The following is a 10497-nucleotide window of genomic DNA, read 5'->3' as shown; positions in this document are numbered from 1 at the left end:
AAAAAGTTAAAAAAACAGAGCAATAATCCTGGTATCTTTAACATTAACTGAACCATGAGAAAAGATGTAATCATATGTATCAAGTGCTAAAAAACATTTTTGCTTCATTTTACATTCATATTAACCTGTACAGCTATTGGCTCGAGAGAGAAGGCATAATTCCTGCTACAGACCAAAGGTGAGCAGTCTCTGTGTGGCATGGTGCTCTCAACCATAGGTGGCCCCGTGAATGTTATCCTCTGACCAAAACCCTGTCCTGTATCCTGCATTAGAAGCATGATGTTTCATAACCCTGTCCTGTATCCTGCATTAGAAGCATGATGTTTCATAAAGCATTAGCTCCTAGCTCCCCAGAAGCCAGAGGGCTACAGTGACATTTCTGGTTAAACAAAATGAAAGAAAATACCCTTTGCTATGATATATAAGAAAATGACGAACTCACATAGAGATAGAGAAAAAGAAAGGAACTTAAGGAGCACTGAGCTGAATAGAATTGTATTTTGACCCAAAGCTCCAGGCAAATGCAGAATAGATAAGGGATTCCTGAAACAGCTGGTTTCGTTGCAGCTTTAAACACATACAGGTCATAATTCCGCTTTCAATATTACCTGCCAGTGACTGGATTTAGGAGTTTTCTCTGACATAGAAATTCTTGACACGGAAAATCTGACTCAATTCTGCCCATGTCTCTGTGCCTTCTATGCCTAAGTGTGAGACAATAAGACCAAAGCATCTCCTACTAGGCAGGGTTTAAGTCAAAGCCAATAAAGTTGTTTTAAAGATTTGTTTATTTATTTTATATATGAGTACACTGTAGTTGTCTTCAGACCACTGGAAGAGGGCCCTGGATCCCATTACAGATGGTTGTGAGCCACCATGTGGTTGCTAGGAATTGAACTTAGGAACTCTGAAAAAGCAGTCAAGTGCTTTGAAACTGCTGAGTCATCTCTCCAGCTCCTGATAGTTTTTAATACATAATTTGACTTAGAGTATAATCAGATGGTTATTAAAGTTATATTTCAGGATAACAGCTATAGTCATGAATACATTTATGGTAAGTATTTTCTTCGGTGTAGACAGGACTTGGCATGTGATATTCTCAGTATGAGATTGAAACAGCATGTGATATTTTCAAGCATGGTCTCATTTAAGGATTTGGGGATTATATCAGCAAACATATGCTATTTATCATGCACTTTAAAATCATCCCCCAATATGCCCCCTTATTTTTAGATGTAAAATGTGCATGTATTTATACAAGATATATAGACTCACAGATAAGCATTTATACATTCTTACATTTAAAGTTCATTTGTTTTGGAAGCCACATGTGAACATAAAGATTCCCTGTCACTCATCATCCTTTGAGAACTCAGGTATGACTTCACTACCACTGAGACTGCCTAGATTTGCACCATGCTGCTCACAGGTTAAGAGCTCCCCAGCCCTGACAGGCTCACAGCACCTCTCTCCCCCTCCTTCTCCCTCTCCAGGAGGGAGAACAGCTCTGATGTCCTTTACTTCCTCACTTAAAGTGGTCCAAGATGTGGGACATAGACACCAGGAATACAGAGGCAGGAGAGTCACAGACACTCCTGTAAGCACAGACTTCAGTGTAGCCTCATAGACATTCAGAAATAGGAAGACAAATGCTAACCCTAGCATACCTATTGACCTGCGCATGTGTCTTGCAGGTATGGCAGCTATCAGAGATTGTTCTGTAAAATGAAACCCTTAAAGGTGGTATGTGACTAATTCTGCACTGGGACATAGGTGGTGCTCAACATTCTTCTCTAGACCTTCAGTAAAGATGGCATAGCACCTCGAAGCCCCTCAGGGAACCACATCTTTAACCAGCCTGGCTTGCCAAAACAAAAACAAAAACAACAACAACAACAACAATCCTGCCTCAAAAAACAAACAAAAACAAAAAAAAATGACAACAAAAAACTAAGCAAACAAAAAAACCCAGCTTGGCTTGAAGACTGATTGGTTGATTGATTGATTGATTGAATGAATGATTGATTGAATGATTGATTGAATGATTGAAGGATTAATAGTTGACTGAGAACCTGATCTTTCTACACTGATCCTGGCTGTCCTGGATCTCACTATATAAAACAGACCGCCCTGGAACTCACAGAGATCCACCAGCTTCAGCCTCCAAGTGCTGGGATTAAAGGCATGCTAGCTTGAGTCTGAGACCAGACATGTTTAGAACTGAACAGTACGACCAGTCTAAGGCAGACCTTGGCTGAGGGTGCTACCAGAACCTGGTGCTCTGAGTGTCTTCAACATTCTCCCAGAGTTGTTTGTAATTTTCTTACTTAAAGCGGTCTGAGATGTGGGGCATAGGCACTAAAATATAGAGGCAGTCTGCTTGGCCACAGCACTGCCCACTATACCAAAGGAAAACTGGTTACTTCCTTAGCAGAGATATCTTGGTATTTTCGTGGCTGCCTGGCTTGTATGTTATTATCTATGTTCAATGACTTCTGTTGTTCAGATCAGTCTTCCCTCCCACGAGTGCAGGAAACTGAACCTAGAACTTTGTACCTGCTAGGCAAATGGCATACCACCAACCACTGATACCACTGAACCTAATCTCCAGCCCTCAGTCTCTGTTTCAACCAAATATACCCATTGCTGTTGTTGGTTTTGTGTTTTCTTGTTGGGGAACATGTACCTCAGACTAATTTGGAACTCACTCACTCTGTAGCCAAACTATCATTTAACACTCTATCCCAGATGTCTTGCCCCAGTGCTGGGATTGCAGATCTGTGATCCTCTACACCTAGTTTTAAATTTTCTTCGTGTGTGTGTGTGTGTGTGTGTGTGTGTGTGTGTGTGCACGTGTGTGTCTATAATAGCACCTGTTCATTAAGATTACAAAATCCTACAATGGATGTCCCTATTTGACAGGTTTGATGGGTTTTACATAGATAGCATCCAGCAAAGGAATGGAAATAAATAGGATTCAGGAGAAGTAAGTATGATGAAAGAGTTTATAAAGCTTACTGGAATTTACACTGTAAAACCCACAACTCAATGTATACACATCAAAGCCTGTTTGCCCAATGACTGTTCCCATGTTCCAAAGGGAAATGAATACTGCAAAGTTTTAACGTAGGATAGAAATGAGACACCCAAAGAAAGGTTCCTTCAAACACATAAACTAAAATCACTGCTTCCCTCACAGTAATGCCTCAGGAAAATTAGCTACTTATGCTCCCTTAGTCCTAGGATCAATGAAAACGTGAAGCACTCTATTCAAAGATGTGAGACATTTGTGTACTCATCAAAACTATGCATCCTACCTCCTTGAAGTTATCAAAAGCTGATAAAATTATTTCATGCCCGCCTCTGACAAGACAAACGGCTGCCAACAGCTCTAAGACAAGAGCTTTTGTTCTGTCAAAACAAGAAAGGGAAAGAAAAACATAAATCACTGAAGGAGACATAATGAGTCGGCTGCTCCTTCTGGGATGAACACTTGAGCATTAGTCTGCATATTCATTAAACCCTTGGTAACTGGGGGATACCAAGCACATCCTGAAACCTTCCTAAATACAGGTGTGTGGTAGTCAGTTTTAACTGTTAAGAGTCTAACATGGCAAAACTAAAAATCAACTGGAGTTAATGTTTTTCATTTTTCCTGCAGAAACAGGGCCATGAAAATCCCATGTGACAAGTTTCTAGTATTTCTTCTTATGCAGGAGACCGGAAAAGTACCAGGTTACAGCTGTACTCATAGAAAAATATTTTCTCTGACTCAACAAAATAAAGTTGTATGTGAAATAATTTTGGAAGAAGCTAGAGATAAGTTCAATGTCTGAAAATAAAATGTGAACAAAGAAACAGTATTGTTTCTTCATCATGAGACTACTACTTTAGTATTTCATCTTTATTCTAGAAAAAAACCCTGCCAACCTCTTTAACAAAGATAGTTGTGATACCCACAATGTCAACTGTCTTAAGAAAATGAATAATGACTTCCCTGTGCTGAAGGCAGGAACCAGCACACATGACTATTTTGGATTTTCATAAACTACAAAAGCAACCACAAAACCAAAATATGCAATGTGTACACAGGACTTCACAATTTATATTCCCTTCTCAATTAAAAGATCCATTTTATCCTCAGAGGTTTTTTTTTTAGAAGAATTAATAGTCTTTAAGTAATTCAGTTCTTAACAATGTATTTGAAGGAGAGGTATATAGAAATGCAGAAATCAACAGAAGACAAAATACTTTACAACATGCAAAAGGCAAATGGTCAGTAAAACTCCAATATATGATTCCGGTCTTGACAGTACACACGTAAGGAAACCATGCACACAGTTAAATTTGTGTTTGTGCTTCTTTTTCTGTTCAGAACTAAGCTACATGTGTCAAGATAACCCATCGGACTGTTAGGCTTTCATGTTAGCTGGCGTAGCTAAAGCCTTGTCAAGACTCTTCAGGTTCCCGTGCCTGGGTGAACTGGCAACCCAGTCTTGCCCACCACATTTTTCCTTAGAGCTGTGGAGAACCAGGTCACCCACAGATTGAAAGGTAATAGAAAAGATTGAGAGCTATCCTGAGTGCTCAAATCTGCTCCCTCCTGGGGAGTAACTGGACAAGAGGGAAAATTCTACATAGCCATGGGGTTTATAGCCAGTCTTGCTTGGGGAAACCACTCTTGGAAGGTTTTCAGTTCTAAAATGGCTGACTACTGACTAGCTCTTTGCTTCCCTGGTTAGATTTAGACTTAAACATTACGAAAGATGCTTACCTGGGATTCTTGTTGTTCAAACTTAGTGCAATCTCATTGACAGCATGTGGATGAGACATGACCATGTTGAAACCATACTGAAATGCAGAGGGAAAAGCAAAGCATTATAACCAAAATTTCAATATTAATGGAAAAAAAAAAACCACTGGGCTGGCAGGATAGCTCAGTACAAGTTGGCCCCCCATGACTGACACCCTAGCTCCAATCTCTAGCACTGCCAAACTCCACGGATATTCCTACTTCATGTAATTCACGTCCTCAATAAAGGCCGTTGAGTTCCTAGCACATGAGTGTCAGAAGATGCGTCTTTTCCAAACTTTGGTGCCATTCATTATCAAAGATACTTTGAGCAAGAGCGTCCTTTCACTATGAATGAACTATGTGTTTTTCCTTATTAAACTAGTGAAAAGACTGCTCTAGTGACTCAAAAGTTGTATACACAATGCATTAAATCACTTTCAAGATGAAAGAAAACCAACCCCTGGTTGAATTTCCAAGATCCACCCAGGTCAGTTTACTCTGCATTTCAAAGACAAAGCTCTGAAATCTGAATTTTCCAGGCTTGACCATTCCTAGCTTCTACTCCACCTCCCACCATTACCACCACCCCAGACAATGGCCATTTTGATGCACACTTCCCCATAACTCCATACAAACAAGCTAGCCTGAAACTACTACAATCAGGAGCAACTACTGTGTTTTCTAAACACGCACACACAGCTTTGCTCTTCTTCCTCTCACACTGAGATAATACATGCCACCGACAGACAGAAGAAAAATAAAAAGAAGGAAAAAAAAACTTTTGGGGTTGAGATTAAAAAAAAAGAGAGAGAGAGGTCAACATGGGCCACATAGCAAGACACTTTCTCTCAAAACCAAACTTTCTAAAGCTTCAATCTGCCCATTAGCCAGCGTATCTCCTTTAAGAGATAAATAGTCCTGTGCTCCAATCTGAGGCCAGGCCATCCTCTTGAATCCTTGACCGCACTCCCTCTCGCCTACTCAGCAACGTTATAGGACCAGCACCGTGAAAAACAGCTGTAATCCTAGCACTTTGGAAGTACAAGCAAGAGGATCAGTTCAAAGACTTCACAGCCCCCTGGTCTACCTGAGATCCTGCCTCAAAAAGACAAAGAATGTGAAATGTCCCGAATGTTCTGCAGGCCTATTTGCCTTTCTCTACTGATTCATTACCATTAGCATAAATATAGTGTGCAAGAAGCCCCCCCTTGACACAAGGACCAGTGTTCAGCTACATCTTCCCATTTGGATGCTATCCTTTACAACAGCAAAATCCCCTCAGATGCGCAAGGTCTAGAGATTTCTTTCCTCTCACTGTGTGTTCTGAAAGCCACTCCTATTAGGCCTCTCACCTCCCACCCCTGAAGCTGTTCTTGGCAGGATCTCCAAGGATGTGCACTTAGCTAAGCCCTCTGGCTGAGCCTCATTCATCTTGCATGACTTAGCAGAAGCAGCAGACACAGCTTGCAGCACTTCCTCTGGCTGGCTTCTGCCCCCTTGGCTATTTCTCTGTCTTTCTTCTTCTTGGCTTTTCTCTCTCTGACATTTAAGTGGAGTGCCTTACAGGCTCATATTAAGAATGGCTCCAACCACATATATAGCAGAGGATGGCCTTGTGGGACATCAATGAGAGGAGAGGCCCTTGGTCTTGTGAAGGCTTGATGCCCCAGTATAGGGGAATGCCAGGATAGTGAGCAGGGAGAGGGGGGATGGGATAGGGGAATTTTCTAGAAGGGATAAACTTTGCAATGTAAATAAAGAAAACATCTAATTAAAAAAAAAAAAAGGAAAAAAAAGAGAAACTCCTCTCTATTTACTAGCCCAATATCATGGTTTCTGATACCATTTTTATGTTGATTGCTTTCAAATATCTATCTACTGCCCACTCTATTCAGACTGGTTTATCCAAGTACCCACTTCAGCTCACTATTTGGATGCCAAATGGTCATCTCAATTAAAGCCTATCAAACGGACTTCCTGGTGATCTCTGTCAGACCTGCTGCTCCTGCAGTAGATGGCAACTTCATCTTAGAGACCCAGGATGGACTCCTGGTAGCAGCTCTAGCCTCAACTTCTCCCTCAATATACAACCAAATGCTGTGGACATCCAAAGAGATCCAGAACTTGACCACTTTTCTTATCTTTCTTCCTATAATTCTGAACCATACCAGCACCAAAACTCATGTAAGTCAATGCGGTCACTTCTGAAACAGTCTACCTCCCCTTGCCTCTGCACCCGAAGGCCACTGCTGAACAGAAGCCATAAGGATCCATCCCATTAAAGCAGATGTCACATTACACCCTCAGAATGCCTTGTTTTCTATCTGTTATGAAGCATGCCTTTCGCTGGCCCATAAGATTCTACATAATTCCTGTTATTTCTGCTTTTATCTTCGCTTCTTCTTACTCCTTTTGCCCCAGCAAACTCCTACTTTCCTTCCTACTCCAGGGCCCTGGCACTTGCCTTCCCCTCTGCCTAGAAAGAATCTTCTTTCTCTAACGCCCTTCCCTCTGTCCACAGTTTACTTCTCATAAATACTACCTCCTTAGAAACACTGTCCTGGGGGATGAATTGAAATATATACGTGTGTGTGTGTGTGTGTGTGTGTGTGTGTGTGTGTGTGTGTGTGTGTGTATGTGTGCATATATATACATGTGTGTGATACATATATATCACTTCTATCCCTATTTTTGATTCCTTTTTCAGTAGTATTCAGTAGTAATAATTCAAAGCCTTCCTGGATTAGAATCTTGTAGAACTCATTAGCCATGTACTATGGAGGGTATTGCTTAACCCTCTGTTTTCTCAAAAACAAAATGGGGGGAGTAACACTACCAACCTCAAAGGGATGTGTGCTCTTGAGAATTTACAGGCATAAAACCCTGAGAAGTAAGCCCAGCACTTGGGAGGTAGAGGCAGGCGGATTTCTGAGTTCGAGGCCACCCTGGTCTACAGAGTGAGTTCCAGGACACCAGGGCTACACAGAGAAACCCTGTCTCGAAAAAACAAAACCAAAAACAAACAAACAAACAAACAAAAAGACCTGAGAAGTGCACAAGGCAGGCGACTGGCTTTGGGGTTATCCGTCATCATTACGGTCTGGAATGCTATGTGTGCATGTTACCAGTGCAGTCTTGCCATGATGACCTCCCCGTGGAAAGTAAGCTCTTGACACATTTTTAGGAACTGCAGCATTCTCATCACTTAGAAAACTATCTCTGGTGAAGCACCAAAAAACTCTAATTGATGGGGAAGACCAAAGCACACTTACTTTTACATGTTCCATCCACACTCCAATGTTGGTTTGAATGCTAACATGGACCCTCATGCACCTAGTCCTTAACCTGGGAATCTCAGTTTTAAATTGAATCTTTTTTTTTTTTTTTAAATTCTTACCCCATTTGGTTATCTATTCTTATGGCCCTGTTCATTTACCCTAGATTCTGCCCACACTCATTTTCCACAGTATTATAAAATGAAAGAAATGCATACACTACACTACTTTCCAGACAAAGGTCAGCCCATAATATAACCAGCTAAAACAAGGATGTATACTGTTAACAGTGTCCCTCATGCTCCCTGTGGACACTAGGAACCACCAGTGCTAACACACAATAATGATAACTTCTGGTTTGAGCACCACATAAGCCAGTGCACCAGGTACTCATAACTGCTGTTATAAAGTGGTCCATCACTACTGATGGCTAGAACCTAACTTCCCATGGTACTCACACACATGTCCCAACTAACACAGGACAACCTATCATTACATGATAAATTATAAATACCAAAATATGCAGCCATGAACTAAATATCGAACAGTAGAATGAATCAGACTTTTCTCAATAGAATCTCATCAAGATCTTAACTTCAAAGAGATATACAAATATCAACACACATGGTGAGAGAGAGACAGAGACAAATCTGGGTCTGATTACATCAGAATCTTTTACAGGATTGAAGCACACATACTTGATAATTCAACACGTACCTGGTAATTCATGATGGCTCGTAAACACATGATACAAACATGAACATCATCTTTCTTACTCACTAATCTTGAATTTTTCAAGGTTCTTCTGCTTGGCAAAGTATTATATCTAAAAACAAAAAAGGGGGGTAACTTTTATAAAATGACAGACTGCAGTATGCCCAAAGCACATCCACTTAAAGAGATGCACATTGTTTTCTATTTTTATAAGCACCCAGTTAAGAACTGCAGGCCCAAAACTCGAACACCAACCACTCCAGAGGGCAAAGGTCCCATGGTTCTGTGAGCCTGTCACAGGCTACGGAACCACTCAGTGGGAGTCTTCTCACTTCCTACTTACAACACATAACAAAAGAGAGCATATGAGACCTTGGAGGAATCCCAGTCAGGGGGCTGAGCTGGGTTGGCAGAAGCACATGAATACAGGCTGTACCTGCAAATCTAACAACAGATGTAGGACTGAAATTCAGCACAGTTCTTGCTTTCCAACCACTTGACCAGATTTTAACCACTTCTTCCAGATGCTGCTCTGAAGAGTCTCTGCTTAAAGAGTTTAAACCTACTGAAAGTTATCCATTGCTGCCTCCAGCTTCACCTTTAAATATTAGATCCCAGAGCTTTAGTTCTTTACAAATGCCTCCAAACCTAGGACACATGCCTTAGTCTAAGTCTGATACGGCAGCTAAAACACAGGAAAATGGGCTAAAACATCAGAGTTCAAATGCTTCAGTGTTACGATGAATTTTATCAACCTTACATTATTGAAGTTCCATTTTACCTTGCAAATAGTACAGAGGAGACAATGTGATATAATGCATACAAAGCAGGTAACACACAATGTAGCACATTGCATATAAAACAGGTAACATTAGCAGCTTCAACTGAAGCTTTGCCTCAGAGCAGAAGCACAGGACGGTCACCTCTGGAAAGTCAAGCCCATGTACAACACATTTGAATTTGTAACTGGATGGGGACTGGGAGGAGTCTGAAAGTAGAAGAGGGAATGCTGGGAGTGGAAAAGAATAAGAGGGGGTTGAAGTTGACCCAAAGTAAGGATGCACGACAACACCATAAGGAAACCCGCTAATTTGTAACCTAAGTAATTTTTTTTTTAAGTTTGAAGAATGGTTCCATACATGTGAAGCAAGCAAGCATAGGGAATAACTTAGCAGGCCAGGACCCTCCATGGTTAAGCTGTGCATACATGCCCTCTCTCTGAATGATACACTTAGCAATCTAGGGCCCTAACCTATTTCTAGCTGCACCTAAATGTCCTTTGTTAAATGGTAGAAATAAGTCACTGCCCGCCCTAAACCCTTGACAATGTCCCACTTCGACATAGAACTTGCATGTCACTTTACCATAACTCCAGCTAGCACATGACTGTGGACATATTTCCTGGGGGTCTCAGAGGCTAGGTGGGTTCAGAGAACTGCCACACAGCCAGCTGACCTAAGCACACTATGATCACTCCAATCTACAGTTACAGACCAAGTGTATCGTTACTGCTTTATACCAAGGATTACCACATAGAACTGCTATGTGCAGGAGCATGAAGGAACCTCAAATATTTTTCTGAATCAACTTTTAAAACACATTTATTATGGTACATCATGTGCATCTCAGTTAAAAAGGTTATAGGAGCCAGGCAGTGGTGGCGCACACCTTTAATCCCAGCACTTGGGAGGCAGAGACAGGCAGATTTCTGAG

The 10497-nt window shown here is 41.2% G+C and overlaps 1 protein-coding gene across 5 annotated transcripts in view; it reads right to left on the bottom strand.

Moving 5' to 3' along the window:
- The window catches only part of Fmnl2 (formin like 2), a 278405-nt gene that overhangs the window by 55546 nt on the left and 212362 nt on the right, over positions 1-10497 (bottom strand). For all 5 annotated transcript variants that reach the window (XM_031370266.1, XM_031370269.1, XM_031370265.1 and 2 more), the window contains exons 7-9: positions 8788-8896; positions 4775-4851; positions 3318-3411 (exon numbers count right to left, since the gene is read on the bottom strand). In XM_031370266.1, coding sequence (XP_031226126.1) covers positions 3318-3411; positions 4775-4851; positions 8788-8896 — 280 coding nt within the window. The remainder of the gene's footprint in view (positions 1-3317; positions 3412-4774; positions 4852-8787; positions 8897-10497) is intronic.

The sequence above is a fragment of the Mastomys coucha genome, unplaced genomic scaffold (genome assembly GCF_008632895.1).
Source record: "Mastomys coucha isolate ucsf_1 unplaced genomic scaffold, UCSF_Mcou_1 pScaffold15, whole genome shotgun sequence".
Classification (NCBI taxonomy): Eukaryota; Metazoa; Chordata; class Mammalia; order Rodentia; family Muridae; genus Mastomys; species Mastomys coucha.
The sequence above is the reverse complement of the archived record's forward strand: the minus strand, read 5'-3'. Positions and strand labels throughout refer to the sequence as shown.